The sequence below is a fragment of the Rhinoderma darwinii genome, chromosome 1 (assembly GCF_050947455.1).
Source record: "Rhinoderma darwinii isolate aRhiDar2 chromosome 1, aRhiDar2.hap1, whole genome shotgun sequence".
Lineage (NCBI taxonomy): Eukaryota > Metazoa > Chordata > Amphibia > Anura > Rhinodermatidae > Rhinoderma > Rhinoderma darwinii.
Window position 1 is genome coordinate 38,703,231 of NC_134687.1, and position 19,108 is coordinate 38,722,338.

At 41.4% G+C, this 19,108-nt stretch overlaps 1 protein-coding gene across 6 annotated transcripts in view; it reads left to right on the forward strand.

The window, feature by feature from the left end:
* The window catches only part of LOC142749535 (uncharacterized), a 129,217-nt gene extending 111,436 nt beyond the window's left edge, over positions 1 to 17,781 (forward strand). For 4 of the 6 annotated variants that reach the window (XM_075857673.1, XM_075857704.1, XM_075857714.1 and 1 more), the window contains 5 exons: positions 2,676 to 2,789; positions 4,466 to 4,603; positions 7,930 to 8,072; positions 14,844 to 14,880; positions 16,461 to 17,781. In XM_075857673.1, the coding sequence (XP_075713788.1) occupies positions 2,676 to 2,789; positions 4,466 to 4,603; positions 7,930 to 8,072; positions 14,844 to 14,880; positions 16,461 to 16,474 (446 nt within the window). In that variant the 3' untranslated portion in view covers positions 16,475 to 17,781. The remainder of the gene's footprint in view (positions 1 to 2,675; positions 2,790 to 4,465; positions 4,604 to 7,929; positions 8,073 to 14,843; positions 14,881 to 16,460) is intronic. The other 2 variants (XM_075857683.1, XM_075857694.1) reach the window with 2 other exon arrangements.
* Positions 17,782 to 19,108: the final 1,327 nt, after the last annotated feature.

The following is a 19,108-nucleotide window of genomic DNA, read 5'->3' on the forward strand; positions in this document are numbered from 1 at the left end:
ATAGAAAAAATATATACATAATTTGATAATACATCAAACATAGTGTCATACTGTCATTTCATAAAACCATCAATACAAAAAAGACCATATATTGATTTATATATATATACAAAAATAAATATATATAACATATAGTAAACCGGGGAAACAATTTATGAAAGAATATTATTTCATAAAAAATAATAATAAATAATAAATGATAGTGAGAAGTGAGTGAACACACGTGCACAGTGTGGTGATAAAATAAAAAACAAAATAAATAAAGTGAAACACACGTGACAAGACCGCAGTTAAAATACAATTCTATTTATTAATATAAATAATACATACAATAATGTAACAGATGTACAATGTGATATGTTCTAATATACCCCAAAAAATATAATGATAAGACATATGTGATTTTATTGTTAGCATGTATATAAATAACAAGCGTGTAAAATATATATATATATATATATATATATATATATATATTGAGAGTGAATATGTGTAAACATAAATGTGAGTAAATAAAATATAAATATAAAAAAATATATATATACAACATAACAAGTGTGATGACAAAATGTATATAAGGATATATAAAGTGGATAATAAATAATGTATAATAAATATGTGTGCAGTGTGTGCACAAACACACGAATAAAAATAAGTACCCCATGAAAAAAACTAAAAAATGATCAAAATTTAGAGTATGTTCAAAACTTATTGTTGAATAGAGTCCAACCAAAAACATTATTCTGAGATATAATATGTGATACTTGGTATTCTATTCAGCCCAATAAATACAGATCGTATGGCCCCTATAAAAAGACAAAAATGATGATATTAAAAATGCCACCAAATATGGATACAGCCAAAACGCAATAATGCTTAAACCGACAAGCCCACCAATTATTAACAGCACAGTCCAACCATACCAGTCAAATATATACTTAGCACAGTCCAACCATACCAGTCAAATATATACTTAGCACAGTCCAACCATACCAGTCAAATATATACTTAGCACAGTCCAACCATACCAGTCAAATATATACAGCACAGTCCAACCATACCAGTCAAATATATACAGCACAGTCCAACCATACCAGTCAAATATATACGGCACAGTCCAACCATACCAGTCAAATATATACTTAGCACAGTCAAATATATACAGCACAGTCCAACCATACCAGTCAAATATATACTTAGCACAGTCCAACCATACCAGTCAAATATATACTTAGCACAGTCCAACCATACCAGTCAAATATATACAGCACAGTCCAACCATACCAGTCAAATATATACAGCACAGTCCAACCATACCAGTCAAATATATACGGCACAGTCCAACCATACCAGTCAAATATATACTTAGCACAGTCAAATATATACAGCACAGTCCAACCATACCAGTCAAATATATACAGCACAGTCCAACCATACCAGTCAAATATATACTTAGCACAGTCCAACCATACTAGTCAAATATATACAGCACAGTCCAACCTTACCAGTCAAATATATACTTAGCACAGTCCAACCATACTAGTCAAATATATACAGCACAGTCCAACCTTACCAGTCAAATATATACTTAGCACAGTCCAACCATACTAGTCAAATATATACAGCACAGTCCAACCTTACCAGTCAAATATATACTTAGCACAGTCCAACCATACCAGTCAAATATATACTTAGCACAGTCCAACCATACCAGTCAAATATATACTTAGCACAGTAAGAATTTATATTTTTTGCAAGTTACTTACTGTACTTGGTGTCATTATTTTTCCCTTTTGGGAGATTTGATTTGTCTTCACATACAGTTATAGGTATTTATTGTCTGTTTTTCCTTGATATGTGTGGACGTTTACTATAACGTTTATCGTTAGGTCTGGTTCTATATAGGTATTCTTTACTGCACATTAGTCACTGCAGGGCCTTAGTCCTGGGAATCACTGATCAGTAAGCACACGGAATTGCTGCAGGTTTTCCGTCCAGATTTACGGGCAGACAATCCGCAGCGTATTACAGTAGCGGCAAAGTGGATGAGATTTGTTTCATCGCTACAGAAAACTTCCATGCAGAAATTGACCTGCGGTGCGGATATTTAAATCTGCAGCGTGTGAATTTACGAGCATTTGTGCCAAATTTTTCTCATTTAATTAAATGGGGTAGCGAAAAATCTGCAACAAATATTGCGGTTTTTTTTTTGGTTTTGTTTTTTCTGTGGAAATGCATCTAGAAAAATGAACCCTTTTCTACTTTGAAATTAAAAAAACAAACCTCGTCATCCCAGGTGGCTGGGTCAACAGAGACATCCCTATTCCTATTGGCTGATGTCGCTACGGGAGCGCCACATGAGGTGAATATAGTTCTGGGGGTTTTTTTTTGTTTTTTTTTTAATATCCACTTCTCCCCAGTGTGGAATCAAAAAATCTGACCCTTGTACATTTACCCTCAGGGTTCCAGCTCGCTGACCGTCAACAATAAGAACTCCTTCTAAAGTGTGTTTTAAGTGTCCCATAGTCGGGGACATAGGGTTTTCTAAAACAAAATATATATATATACTTTACAAAATCCAGAAATGTGAAAGCCAAGGTTGATTCTCTGATAACATTGAAATATTTAACAAATAAAAGCAAATAACATTTCCCTTTTTTGTCCTTATCTGAAAGCTCCAGAGAACTCAAAACGGCAGAAATCTGGAAAAAGAAAAGCTGGTTACATCAACGTCGATGCCCTTAGAAAGAGCGGATTGGATTTCATAAAAGAACCTAAACCAGCAGAAGGTTTGTGCCTGACTTCTAACTCTTCGTGACCGGCCTATTTTAGGCCCTAATGACCAAGCTATTTTTTTCGTTTTTCTATAGTCTCATCCAAAGAGCTCTAACTTTTTTTTTATTTTTCCGTCGACATGGCTGTATGAGGACTTGTTTTTTGCGGGATTAGTTGTACTTTTTAATGGCACCATTTTGGGATGCATATAATTTTTTTTATTAACTTTTTTTGGGGGGGAATAGAAAAAAAAACCTGAAATTCCGCCATTGTTCTATGCGTTTTAAATTCACGGCGTTCACTGAGCAGCATAAATAACACATTACTTTTATTCTATGGGTCGGTACGATTACGACAATACCGCATACGTAGAGCTTTTTTTATGTTTTACGACTTTTGCACAATAAAAACACATTTGAACTAAAATTATTTGCATCGTCGCTTTCCAAGAGTCGGAAAAATAAAAAAAATGACATCAATGTAGTGATATGAGGGCTTGTTTTTTGTGGGACAAGATGTAGTTTTGATTGGTACTGTTTTGGGGTACATGGGACTTATTGATTTAACTTTTATTATGACTTATTTGTGGGGCAATGGAAAAAAAACCCACAATTTCGCCTTTATTTCTGTTTTTGTTTTTTTACGGTGTTCACCTTGCGGTTTAAATTGCATATTAAATTTATTGTTTGGGTCATTATGGTCGCGGCGATACCATATATGTGTGCTTTTATATATTTTTTTACACTTTTACTAAATAAAACCGCTTTTTATGGGGGAAAAAAGGGGTTTGATTTATTTATTTATTTTTACTGTAAGTTTTATTAATTTTTTTTTCATTTATTAGTCCCACTAGGGGACTTTACTATGCAATCTTTAGATCGCTGCTATAATGCTTTGGCAATCTATTAGGACGTGCCTCTGGCATATGCCAAGGGCAGACCTGGGGGCTTTTATCAGGCCCCCGGCTGCCATGACACCCCATAAGAGGACCGCGATTGCATTTGCGGGCCGCCGATGGGTGACAGAGGGAGCTTCGTCCCTCTGTAAACAAGTCGAATGCCGCGGTCGCTATTGGCCGCGGCATTTAACGTGTTAAACGGCCGCTATCTAAGTAAACTTTGATCGCTACCGTTGGAGCAGGAGCCTGGCTGTCATGAGACCGCCGAGCCCCGGCTACAGCCTGCACGGGATGCCCGTGCCGGACTTAGACTGGTTCGCCGTGAAAAGGCGGAGGCCTAGCCTAAAGCCCCTTAGTGACCGCCATGAAAAGGGGTTAAGAGGATTAGGGTTATGCTTTAATGCACAGCATAAAAGGGTTGTCTCATGAATAGCCTTTAAAATCTTAGCCTGGTGACCCCCTTTAGTCTACCAATGATAAGGATTGTTGTTGTTGAAAATTGGACTTTACTTTTACGTTTTTAGTCTCGCTCTATGATACTGGACATCACTTCCCACTACTCTCTGCAACAGTCTTGTCTGTGGCAGATCAGATAAAGATCTAGAGGTGTCCTCTCTGGATTGGAGCTGGTGCACCCACATCCCAGGGATTGTTTTCCTATGACAGATTCTGTAATGAAGCATTAGCGCCATAACCCTATGTACTTGGCTGAGGGAATAAAGGAGCGTGCTTAGGGCCCTTCTAGCTGTAATGCATCCACACCTCACTTCTGTTTTTCCCATGCATTCACAGCTATTCCATCTTCTTGTTGCCCAGATACTGAAACTTCGACTGTAATACTGGATTACCCCAAACAAGTTTTCAATAGAAAATTTAAAGTGCAGTGTGGTGACAAGAGCGGGATCTTCGAGAAATCACATTGGACCGGAAGTAAGTATTTTCGGTGTCCACCCATGTTTATCACTTAAAGATTTCCTATCATATACAATTGTATTAGTGAAATAGATGGTAAATTGCTCAATAGTTAACTTTTTAAATATTACTGTAGGATGTGTAGTTGCATATATCTCATACTGAGCTCCAAAATCACTGCTCACCCTGCAGCGCCCGCTTTATTGTGTAGCACAACTCCGAGGCGTAGCTAGCAGTGGGCAGGTGGCGGCAGGCTCCCGGGCCCATTCGGATTCTGGGGCCCAGGGGCATGTCCCTGTCTCAACTGTTTCTGCATCCTCAGGATCCAGATACAGTTAAATCCAATGCTTGAGCAGGGAGCCGTCTGCTCCCTGCTTCAGCATTCGCTGTGTAACGTCGTCCGTGAGCTGCTTGGAACAGACAGGCGTGATGCAGTGACATCATCGCGCCTGCGTGTGCCGAAACACTCCGCGCAGACAGGAGGAGCACAGGGATCTCCTTCACTCGTCATGGGGATGCAAGATTATATTTTTTTTATTAGGCACTATGGGGGTATTATACTGTGTGGGGGCACTATGGTGCAGTATGCTGTGTGTGGTAACTATAGGGGTATTATACTGTGTGGGGTAACTATAGGGCCATTGCACTGTGTGTGGGGCAGCTATGGGGCATTATTTTTTATGGGGAGTTACTATAGCGCCATTGTGCTGTGTGTGGAGCAGCTGTGGGGGCATCATACTGTGTGGCTCACTATAGGGCCATCATACTATATGGAGGCACTATAGGGGCATTTTACTATGTGGGGCAACTATGAGGGCATTATACTGTATGGGGCAGCAATAGGGGCATTATCCTGTGAGGGGTCAGGTATGGAGGCAGCTCTGAGGGCATTATACTGTATGGGGGCAGCTCTGAGGGCATTAAACTGTAAGGGGGCAGCTATGCAGGCATTATAATGTGTGGGAAGGCACTATACTGTGAATGAAAGTTACGTAAACAGTAGGGCCTTGTTCACACGGCGCTAAAAAAAACGACATGTAAACGCGTCAAAAACGCCAGCGTTTTGCAAAACGCTTTATAAAGTACAGTTGTTTTTGGCACGTTTTTGATCGCATAATTAAGACTGCTATTAACTATGAGAATTAGGCCCGTTTTAGGCACCAAGTATTGACCTGACGCTTTTATACGATGTGTTTTTTAAACACACGAGCATAAAAAAAAAATGCCTCTTATGCACTACAATGCGTTTTCCGGTTGATGTCAATGGGAAGTTTAAAGCAAGTGTCAAAAACGTGTGTAATACGTGCCATGTGAACAAGGCCTTTCACCCATTCACGTCTATGGAAGTTTACAGAAACAAAGTAACAAAGCAAACTATTCTGATTACATAAGTCTGACCCCGCCAGATGTGGCTCTGCAGTTGTAAACATGCATTTTGGGGCCCACTCAGACGTGTCCCGTCCCTGTGCTAAACCTCTAGCTACGCCTCTGGCACAACTCAATAGGCCAGCAGCTACTGGTAGGGTAAGGATGCTTAATATGGATTCATGCGACTCCAAGATTCATACGGTTTCCTATCATTAGTATGTAACCACGAGCCCCTAGAAATTGTGACTGGCTGTGCAGGGGGGTGCTGACGGTTCGTAGCTCCATATAAGCATATTTAAAGATGACTTTTCCATTCTCCAGACATCTGACTTAGTCAATACTTGTATTCCCCATAATATAACAAGTCCGGATCATCTTTTTCTAGAACTCTGCATTATGCTATTCCTCTGTTATTCCTCCTAGAAATTTGATTAAATTGAGAACAGGGTATGGCCATACACAGTCTGAGGCTGTCTAATCAGTCTGAGAATGTTTAGGGACACACCCCATTGACAAGGGGAATGGAAACACCCAGTTGTCAATTTGTTCATAAATTTATAAGAGGAATAACAGAGGAATGGCAATGAGTTCTAAGAAAAGTTGCTCCAGAATTGTTATTTCATGGGGAATACAAGTATTTACTAAAAACAGACGTGTTAAGAGAGCGGACAGGTCCTCCTTTAATATACTGTACATCCCAAGTATCCATATGCTGACACAAAGGACTTCTTTGAGAAACAAAAATCCTTGAAAATCCAACTCACACAAATTCACCTGACTGATTTCACCTGAAATCGTCTGTTGGTCTGTTGAGTTGTCCGTATGGATTGTGGATGCAGTACTGCAGTCAACGGAGCTGACGAAGGTTTTCGGTAGCCATAATGGTCCCACATTCTACTCCATTCACGTTCTATGATATTTCTATTATTTGTTTGACACGTGCTTAAAGTGTACCTATATTTTCCAAAAACTTGACGTCAGAAGTTTTGATCGGTGGGGATCAGAGCATGAAGACCCCGAACCCCCCCCCCCCCCCCCACCGAACACTAAAACGAAGCTGCAGAAGCACTCCAGTGAGCGCTGTGCCGCTTCGTTTTTGCTCAGCTTTCCTCAAAATAAGCAGGGCGAGCAGTGTACGAACTCATAGTCGTTCTATTGAGTCCGTAAACCGCTCGCTCGGCTCTCTGAGGAAAGCAGAAATTAAGCAGCATAGCGCTCACTTCAGCGCTTCTGAGGCTTCGTTTTAGCGATTGGAGGGGGTATTAGAGCTCAGACCCCCACCGATCAAAAATTCTACCATGTCAAAAGTTTTGTGAAAGTACAGGTACACTTTAATGGTGAAATGAGATAAATGTAGTGCGGTTGATTCACCGCCATCTAGAGACCCTGGTAGATCCAAGGAATATTCATATTTGATAACCACAGTTCTTCTACCAGGATCTTACATGGTAATACTCCGTTTGAATAATCCTTTTTTTTTTTTTTTTAAGAGATCAACTGTAATCTGTGGCTAAATCCTGTGGCATAAGTACAATTACCTTACAGCGCCTCCGCAGGGAAAATGGGGCATTACACAAGACCTAATAAAATCAATGGGCTGTCCATGTAATTTATAAACATGCTGGGTCCTTCAGAGGCGTCCAATATAGCCACTTTGACTTATTTATGTCACATCTCTGGACATATTGATCTTTTCCCCCTAACTTTTCATTGTAAGACATAAATGCAGGGCGATGATGTGACGCCTTTAGTATGGGAGGAACCTTGTGCACGTCCAAATTGTTCATAGTAATGGTGGATTGGAGCGCCAGAGAGGGTCACAGGCACCACAGGAGTTGTAGGGACTTGCTCTATTGTATGTACGCCTACACTAAGCATTCAATGTTAATGGCGGTGCTAGATTTTCAGATGACTGTCCCGTTTAGTTTGCACTACCAATGTAGACAATAGCGTCTTCTAATGTCTTGTTTTTGTAGACTCCAGCACAGACCTGTGTATCCGTTCTGAAGGCAAAAAATTTTCAGTGATAAAATTTGAAGAATATGGAGGAAAAAGAACAAGCAAAAAATGGAAGAAAAGTATTGAATGTGAGAAAATCAAATTGGATTGTTTAATTAAGGTATAAGAGATTTTTAGTTTTTGAAGAAAAGCTGTTGTCATGCTATACGTATGTGATGCCCTTCTAGTGAGATCCTATTATTACTACTTTAAGTACTACTCACCCTAAGGCCTTATTCACACAAGCGTATTTCACGTCTGTGTGCTGTCCATTTTATTCACGGACACCACACGGACCTATCAAAATCAATGGGGTTATTCACACGTGTTTTTCACGCAGCGTGTGTCCGTTGTGTGAAACTCAATGTATGTCCTATTTTGGGTTGTTTTTGCGCACCACGAAGCCCATTGACTTCAATGGGTGCGTGGAAAAAACGGACAGCACACGGACGTCATTCGTGTGCTGTCCGTGATTCATGCAACAGTTGCTAAAGAAATGAGAAAAAAAAAACCCTCCTTCAGTTATTTTTGCTGACGTAAAAAATGTCACATACGCTTGTAAAAAAAAGTACACGGTAAGACGTGCACCGTACACGGATGTCACACGGAACTGCAACGCAAGAAAAACGCGGTGTTTTTTGCGTGTGCAAAACGGACACGTTCTTGTGAAGAAGGCCTAATGTTGAGAGTATTCTGTACACTTCAAGACTAATGCCTCATGTACACGACCGTGTGCGCCGGCCGAGTCCCGTCAGTGATCCGTGGAAAGATAGGACATGTCCTATCTTTCCACAGTTCGGCGAATCCGTTTTCATGGACCCGATTCACCTGCTAAAGTAAATGGGTCCGTTAAGACTATCGGGTGCCAGTCGTTAAAAATGGCCCGAGTGGCACATCCGTCGTGTTCAAGAGGGCTAATTCCAAAGAGCCATGGGTACCATATCTTGCATTGATGATGGTTGAGAGCAAGATTTTTCCCCTGAATTCCGCGATCAAAGCTGACTGCAGCATTCAAGAGGAAGTGAGATGGGGGGATGCCCCTTGGATCACGTTGCAGGAATCTCTGTGACGCGATTGAGGGACTTACCATATATGGGCAGACAGCCCAGGGTCCATTGAAGGACCCCAGGTCTGTCTGACCATATTTTCTGTTTAGGGCATACTTATGTATGTCCTAACAACTGCCTGTATACTATCCGTACACAGGCTAATGTACCGTAATATACAGGGTGGGCCATTTATATGGATACACCTAAATAAAATGGGAATGGTTGGTGATATTAACTTCCTGTTTGTGGCACATTAGTATATGGGAGGGGGGAAACTTTTCAAGCTGGGTGTTGACCATGGTGGCCATTTTGAAGTCGGCCATTTTGTATCCAACTTTAGTTTTTTCAATGGGAAGAGGGTCATGTGACATCAAACTTATCGAGAATTTCACAAGAAAAACAATGGTGTGCTTGGTTTTAACGTTACTTTATTCTTTCATGAATTATTTACAAGTTTCTGACCACTTATAAAATGTGTTCAAAGTGCTGCCCATTGTGTTGGATTGTCAATGCAAGCCTCTTCTCCCACTCTTCACACACTGATAGCAACACCGCAGAAGAAATGCTAGCACAGGCTTCCAGTATCCGTAGTTTCAGTTGCTGCACATCTCGTATCTTCACAGCATAGGCAATTGCCTTCAGATGACCCCAAAGATAAAAGTCTAAGGGGGTCAGATCGGGAGACTTAGGGGGTCATTCAACTGGCCCACGACGACCAATCCACTTTCCAGGAAACTGTTCATCTAGGAATGTTCGGACCTGACACCCATAATGTGGTGGTGCACCATCTTGCTGGAAAAACTCAGGGAACGTGCCAGCTTCAGTGCATAAAGAGGGAAACACATCATCATGTAGCAATTTCAGATATCCCGTGGCCTTGAGATTTCCATTGATGAAGAATGGCCCCACTATCTTTGTACCCCATATATCAGAAACTTGTAAATAACTCATGAAAGAATAAAGTAACGTTAAAACTAAGCACACCATTGTTTTTCTTGTGAAATTCGCGATAAGTTTGATGTGTCACATGAGCCTCTTCCCATTGAAAAAACTAAAGTTGGATACAAAATGGCCGCCATGGTCAACACCCAGCTTGAAAAGTTTCCCCCCTCCCATATACTAATGTGCCACAAACAGGAAGTTAATATCACCAACCATTCCCATTTTATTTAGGTGTATCCATATAAATGGCCCACCCTGTAGATATATGCCAGTACATTAAAGTTTAAAAATAAAGTAAAAACATAAAGTAATATTAAATTTAAAAAAATTCACATACAACTTTTTTTACAATAAACATTAAAATAAGTCTCTACATAAAATATACACATTCAGTATTGGCGCGGCCGTAATAACCTGCACAACAATTTTTTTGCATCATTTATGATGTGTACGCTGTAAAAAAATAAAATAAAAACTGCTTTCTATCACTTATTGTGAGGCGCGCGGTGTGATGAATTTAACCTCCATGTTCCTCACATTAATAGTAATTAACCCCATCATGTACCTCACACATTAACCCATTATGAGAAACATGATGGGGTTAATTACTATTAATGTGAGGCAAATGGAGGTTAAATTCATCATCACACCTCGCGCCTCACATCAGAAAATGGAAGAACTTTTTTTTATTACTGTTGGCAAAGTATCGTTTTGGTATCGAAATCGCAATATTACACGAAGTATCGGTATCAAAGTCCAAATTCTGGTATAGTGACCTGTAAAATTTTGAGGTATAGGGATAACTAGCTTTTATACCCGGCGTTGCTCGGGAGGTTGACTTACGGTATAGATAGAGTAAAAGCTCACTATTTAAATACCCAATTATGTGTTGTAAGGCCCCATGCAAACGACCGTAGAATTTGTCCGTAATTACGGACCCACTCACTTCTATTGCCCATGGACACCTTCCTGTATATTTACAGGAAGGTGTCCGTGCCGTAGAAAGGTTCCGCAAAAGATAGGACATGTCTATAGGACTTTATATGGGAGCGCGACCCGCATAATAATTAGGGAGTATTAAAAGTTAACTTACCTGCTTCTTCCTCCAGTCCGGCCTCCCCGGATGACGTTTCATCCCATGTGACCACTGCAGCCAATCACAAGCTGCAGCGGTCACATGGACTGCCGCGTCATTCAGGGAGGTCGGACTGGATGTCAAGAGGGACGCGTCACCAAGACAACGGTACGTATGAATCTCTTTTGCTTACTCATTGCTTCTCCGTGCATTTTAGTCCCTCAATTATACGAGACAGGACAACTGTCCTGCCTCTGTGTAAACCCGCTGTGCCCAACATCGCAGTGCTGCTGTGTTACGCAATTCAGCAAGGAATGATGTACGTTGCAGCTGATTATGGGCTGCCACGTCATCAATAGGGGGCCGAGCCTATTCCCTGATTTTGAACCAAAATATTTATAAGATGGTCTGGGACTGTTTTTCAGTCCATATGGTGTACAATGAATGGGACTTACATCAGTGGTTTGTGATACATAGTTGGCCTTTGGGGATAAAGGAACGATTTACATGCCTCCTCCCATTGTCCTCAAGGCTGTTTACAGACCGGAATAACACGACTGTGTTTTAGCTTCTAAATTACAGCTGCATGCCGGGACCACCACCAGTACCAATTAACAAAACTCAGAGAACCATAGATTACTATGGTGATCTAAATTTGGACTAGTAGAACTGCGGCGGGGGATCCAGGATTCGGACTGTTAAAAATGGGTACAATCCACCCATATGTAACTAACCAAGGATGATGTTGCCAAAACAATGTAATGTCTCTGGATAGGCTCTCAAATTCGGGAAGGGGGGAGTGCGACACATCAAACTGACTTCCACATTGACCTATTTTCTATATAAGTCTCAGTCAATTCTAGTTTTACCCTTATTTTTAAAGTGAATTTAAACCCTCAAATGCCTTTGTTGCTTAATATGTTAAAAATGTGATGCTGATTTATTTCTTAATATATCTTTAAAGTGGTCAGAGCTCCAAATCCACCATAGAGATAGAGATTTTAAAATATAAAATGCTGACAGCCACCGCTTAAAAGGAGCGTGTTGGTTTACTGCATACTGGATTATTACTGACCTCATTGTATAATTGTATGCAGTAAGTGCCGAAGCTCCCTCTAGTGGTGACAGCAGGTAGCCAGCATGTCCTCTTTTAAATATAAGACTATGTCATAGTATGTCTATGAACGGGATTTAAAGCTCTGTACAAGAAAAACACAGCTTCAACTGCTTGAAAGATATATTAAGAAATAATCCGTACCAAATTTTGAGCCCCTAACGCAACATAAAAAAGATTCACTTTAACCCCGTCCCCTGCATGCATTCTGGGCCCTAATGACCAAGAAACTTTTTTTTTGTATTTTTTTTTTTTTTCCATCGTCTCATTCAAAGAGCTTTAACTTTTATTTTATTTTAATGTGGACATGGCTGTATGAGGACTTGTTTTTTTGAGGATTGAGTTGTATTTTTCAATGGCACCGTTTTGGGGTATATAGAATTTTTTTTATTAACTTTTATAAACTTTTTTTGTGGAGGATATAAAGAAAACCAGCAATTTAGCCATTGTTCTATGCATTTTACATTTACGCCGTTTACCGTGCGGCGTAAATAACATTCTACCTTTTATTTTATGGGTCGGTACGCTTACGGCGATACCAAATAAGTGTAGTTTTTTTTGTTTTACTACTTTTGCAATAAAAAAACTCTTGAACTAAAATTTTATTTTGCATCGCCGCTTTCCAAGAGCCATAACTTTTTTTATTTTTCTGTCAATGTCGCCATATGCGGGCTTGTTTTTTGCGGGACTTCATTGCTACCATTTTGGGGTACATGGGACGTGTTGATTAACCTTTTTATTATTTTTTGGGGGGTAATGGGAAAAAATAGCCATTGTTTTTTGCCGTTTTCTTTTTACGTCGTTCACCTTGCGGTTTAAATAATATGCTAACTTAATTTTTTGGGTCATTTACGATTGCGGTGATACCATATATGCGTAGTTTTTATTTTATTTTTACACTGACTAAATAAAAAAACATTTTTATGTGTACCTTTTTTATTAATTTTTATTTCACATTAATTATTTTTTCAGTCCCACTAGGGGACTTCACTATGCGATCTTTAGATCGCAGATATAATGCTTTGGTATACTTGGTTTTATACGGACAGGTAGTAAATGCTTTGGTATACTGACACGGCCTAATAGGTATATAGCCAGGGTAGATCTGGGGGCCTTTGTTAGGCCTCCGGCTGCCATGGTACCCGCAATTGCATTTGCAGGCCGCCGATGGGTGACAGAGGGAGCTCCCTCCCTCTGTAAACAACTGAAATGCTGCGGTCGCTAATGACCGCGGCATTTGAGGGGTTAAACGGCCGTGATCGAAGTGAACTTCCATTGGAGCAGGAGCCCGGCTGTCATCCCACAACAGAGTACCCGCTCCAGCCTGCACGGGATACCCGTGCAGGTCGTTGATTAGGCCGCGATGAAAAGGCGTATCGGCGGTCATTAAGGTGTTAAAGAACACTAAGGGACTGTAATGTTTGATTCTGCGTTTTATACTTTGCTTGTGATATTTGTTTAAAGGGATTGTCCAGGATTGGGAATAAGCATCTGCTATTTTTTTCAGAAATAGCGCCACTTTTGTCCATGGCCTATGCCTGAAATTGCAACTCCGCCTTATTCACTTGAATAGTGGCAAGCTGCAATACCAGACATAGCCTATGGCACCCTCCTATGCAGGCCTGGCCTTAGGATAGACGGCGTCCTGTGCAAAATTTTCTTTTGGCGCCCCCACCCCCATCATAAAGAGAAATCCCCCTTAAAAACGTATAATGCCCCCACACAGTATAATGCCCTTTTTAATGCCTCCACACTGTATATTGCCCCTCCATACAGTATAATGCCCCTGTAGTGCCCCCCACAGTATAATGCCCTCTTTATTGCCCAACACACAGTATAATACCACCTTATGCCCCCACACACACTGTATAGTGCCCCCCACAAAGTATAATACCCTCTTTAGAGCGAACTACGCAGTATAATGCCCTCACACAGTATAATGCCCACATAGCTGCCCCATACAGTATAATGCCACGTTTACTGCCTCCACACAGTAATACCCACTTATACCCCCACACACAGTATAATGCCACCTCTACACCCCCACACAGTATAATACCCCTTATGTGCCCACCACAGAGTATAATGCCCCTTTAATGCCCTCACACAGTATAATGCTCCTTATTGCCCTCCTTCACAGTATAATGTCCCCTTTAGTGCCCCCAAACCGTATAATGTCCCACAAGTGTCCCCACAGAGTATAAATAATGCCTTGGTGGCCCGGGGAACGAGCGGTGGTTGGTTTTCACTCCCCACTAGGCGCTCCTTCTCTGCTTCGGCCCCGACACTACACGGAGTCTGACATACAATGCATTGTAATGACACATCGCGTGTCAGTTTCAGTTCCGGCAGCGGAGCAGAGAAAAAGCGCCTGGACCGGAATGCAGCCTCAGATTTACCAGGCGCTTCAGAAACGCAAAGGGAGGGGAGCCAGCGCAGCGCCCCCTTCCTATTGCTGAAGTGATGCGCTCTGTGTAATTGCACAGGTCGCACACCTCAAAGGCCGGCCCTGCTCCTATGTTTGCTTGCTCCTACCTGGTAAGTGACTACATTACAAACCTTACAGGTCTGTCTGATCCTTCCCTCCTTTGACCGTTGCTTGAACACAGCCTTGCCTCATTGTATAGTATATTCGTCCCGTATGTTTGTCCTGGCTGAGCCTCTTATACATCCCAATGCCTATACTTCATGCCTTCTCACTTTGTTCAACAGGCTGGAATCTTGACACATCCCATAGTGCTCAAAAAAAGTAAGTGACCCTTAAAATGTATTGCTCTAGTTTTGCACCCAATTTTTTAACCGGAAAGAATTCACAGTTGATGTACAGATGAAAACCCAGTACAATAAATTCTAGTGTAAAATAATTTATGGGGCAGGAAGTTTGAGTGTCAAAATATTAGATCGTGTTCAAAGACAGGTGCTCACCTGGTGGCGATGTGCTCAGAACACAGCACCTTTGCTTGCGTTGAGAAATGGATGCTGCTGCTGGTCTACCTACCGGTTCCTCTGGCGGGCGGGCTGTATTTTCTTACTGTTTTGGAAAAAAAGAAGGAGGTGGTAGTTTTTAGCGCTGCTTCTCCAGAACAACGGAGATCGAGATCAGATCATCTTTTAAATTATTTTTCCTTATTTGTTGGGGTCCGTAATGTCTACGCGATTTGGGGCTGTACTAGTCATTTACCCAAGACAGAGAACATCATATGCACAAGTACAAACAATTCACCTGTTGAAAACGCGTAGACGTTACTGACACCAATAAATAAGGAAAAATAATTTCAAAGCTGATCTGACCTCAATCTCCATTCTTCTGGATAAGCAGCGTCAAAAGCTTTTTTTCTACAATACTTACGAATTGTTAAAGGGGTTGTCCACTACCAGACAACTGATGACCTATCCACTGGATAGGTCATCAGTACATGATCTGTGGGGGTCCGACACCCAAACCCCACACCTATCAGCCGCTCTGGTGGCCTGCGGGCACCGGATGTTTTTGCCCATTATGCAATGTACAGAGCCAGAAACAGTTGGCTCCGTACATAGCATTCACTTGAATAGAAGCAGAGCTGCAGTACAACAGCTCGACCGCTATTCCGTTGCAGGAGCCAACTGCTTCCGGCATGTACGTCCGGTGCCCGGAAGCAGCTGGAGCGGCTTAACGGTGCAGGGACCGGGTGTCGGAACCCCACAGATCATATACTGATGACCTATCCGGTGGATAGGTCATCAGTTGTCCGGTAGTGGACAACCCCTTTTTAAAGTTTTTTTTTTTGTTTTTTTTTTTGTTTTTTTTTTAAATTAGTTTTCATAGGTGGGGGCACACGAGACTGGATCGCCACCCGTCACCCGGAACTCCTCCAAGTCCTGTGCACCTTCATCTTAGAGATCTTTGCGTCTCTGAAGTTCTTCAAAAAAAATATTTATGGAGCCCACACTGAGATGTAACTTAAAGCTGATTGGCCCCAAAGCAATATGTATAACGGCCTCTACACCTACCATGTGTTTTTTATAATACTGGTGTCTTATGTGTCATAGGAGAATTTGGGCCCCATCAGGCTTCAGAACCCGAGTTGACTGCTTCCTTTGCACCCTGTATAGCTACGTCCCTGGGCCCACACTGATTACAACCTCTGACACTTCCCTATGAGTCTCATATGACTGGAAGTACACTTTAGCGTTAGTGGATTCAGAGGCAATAAGCTGCTGCCACCTGCTGGTAGAAAGGCTAAGCACAGATAAAATCTCTAGATATACCATATTTGCAGCACTGCGTGATATTGCTTGCAATTTAATTCAATCTGTTTATAACCTATATTTATTATATTTATCCAGAGTCCATGCCATGATCCAGAATGCACGGTGAAAACTGTAGACAAAGTGGAACTTTTGAGACAAGATGGCCGGCGATCTTTCCAGAATTCCTCATGAGCGATCCCTGGCAGCTGCACAATACAGATATTACACGGAATCATATGATTTAATAAACACCACAGATTTTCTAAAAGAAAGCCCTGGGCTGTACAAGCGCAGAGTGTTCCTTTAAGCATATACTGCTTACTGGTGGAGACCTCAGGGGCGGAGCTGTGACAACCTCTATTGTATTAATTTTTATTACAAAGAGTGGTTCTCACACTCGTGAAATAATATCACTGATTGATCTTACAATGGACATCACGGTAACCACAGCAAAATGTATAACTGCTTTTATAAGCGAATCAAAAACAAGATAAACAAGCAATATGAGAGGTCTTAACTTCCTTTTAATATTCAACTCTTATCTTGGTGTACTGCTTGCTTTTCTTTTCTTGTTCACAGGTGAAGGGGCAATTAAACTTTGGCTACTGTTATACAGCAGCATATATAGTTTGGAGTATTTTTATAATATACTTGATAAGCCTACACCATTTCTTTAGTTTAGAGCAATGTATTGCTGTTCCTCACACAAATGTAAAATTTCTGCTTCCAGTTCCCACCACTAGGGGGAGATATGTATGCCGTTTCTATTCATGTTGGCAAATATTTATGCAGGAACAGAGGATTGTTTTATTTTAATGCAGTACAGGGTTTTTTTCAAGCAAGTTTTTTTTACCATTTATTACCTGAAAGAAGATTTTATGTTTTTTAACTCACGCATCTGGACATAACTGCACATCCTGGTGAGGGGGTTGAAGTATGAAGCAGGCTCACGTGCTGAGCCCGTTATACGCTGCGGCTGTGTATTACAGCTGACACCCTGCACTAACTGGCAGGAACAGAGCGCGCTCTGATCTTGGCCGTTTAACTACTTAGATGCTGCGGTCAATAGTGACCGCGGCATCTAAACCGTTAGACAGAATTGGGCGGCCCCTTCCGATGGCCCATCGCGCCCCCTATAAACACGGTCTATCATTTTTACAGCACAGACACCCATACCTAAAAATACGGAAAGGTGTCCGTAGCCCATAGAAATGAATGGGTCCGTAATTACGGATGAAAAAACGTGGTGGTGTGCACGGGGCCTTAGTCCTGAACATTTATTGACTAGAATGAAGTGTGTGCCGACGTGTACAGTATATGCTCATTTACGTGATTGTTTCAGATGATAACTGTATTTGAATTTTCCATGTATTTTAGTTTTGTAATTTTGGAATGTATAAAGTTTTATCTTATAAGACTTCGGTGTATGTCATTTTGTTTCATATTTAGAGGCAACTGAAATATTTTAAGTTTCTGTTTAATCATGTGTCTTTTACTTTGCTGTATGAACATATAACATATACTTTGGACTATTGGGCTACGTTCACACAGGGCAGATACGCTGTGTAAAAGTAAACCGGGTATCCGCCCTGGTCCCCGCAGGGAATTTCGGCCCAAAAGCCGCACCAAATTGTTGAAAACAACAGCAAAAAGTCTATAATTACCCGTAGTCATGGCAACGCGTCCTCCTGATGTTCTGCAGTCCGGCCTCCTGGGATGACGTTTCATCCCATGTGACCATCCGCTATTTCTTGCAGGGTTTTCCTTCCCCTTGAATTCAATGGGAAAAACCTGCAACAGAAAAGCAGCGATTCCGAAGTATAAATTGAAATGCTGTGGATTAAAAAACCGCAACGCAGGTAAATTTATGAATATTTTTTACGCAGCGTGTGGATGAGATTTGTTCAAATCTCATCCATTCTGCTGCTACTATATTACGCTGCAGATTTTCCGCAATTAAATCTGTTACGGAAAATCCAGTGTTGACAATGAATGTGGACCCTTAGGCTATGTTCACACACAGTGGATTTGCTGCAGGTTTTCAGTCTGGATTTGCAGATGGAATATCTGCAGCGGAATCCAGTAGCAGCAGTATGGATCAGATTTGAACGATTTCTGCTGCGCAAATTGCACGGATCCATTGTGGATTTTCCCTATTGAATTCAATGGAGAAGACAAAAAAAAAATCTAAATTCTGTGGAATTTGCTGCAGATTACCTGTGTATCTGCAGGAAATTCTGCAAGTCCAGATGTTTTTTATTTTGAACTTATTTTAAAACGTACTCTCCTCTGGCGCTTTCATGGCATCCCTTTCATGGTTCCCTACCGGTCCCTGTACACCTGGCCTCCAGCCATGTTGACACGTCATTGCTGGAGGCCAGGTGTACAGTGATCGGAAGGGGACCATGGAGGCATTTCCATGAGAGAGCCAGGGGGAGCTGAGTATTGTTTTTTGTTTTTTTTGGGTTTTTTTTCCACTGGATATCAACTCGCAGCACGATCCCTCCGCATGGAGCCATCATAGGTACAAGTTGGGAAAGCTCCAGACGTATGTGTGACAGAGGCCTGTGAAGTCATACAGTAGGATCAATCACCCTTAGGCTGGGTTCACACGACCTATGTTCAGACGTAAACGAGGCGTATTATGCCTCGTTTTACGTCTGAAAATAGGGCTACAATGCGTCGGCAAACATCTGCCCATTCATTTGAATGGGTTTGCCGACGTACTGTGCAGACGACCTGTC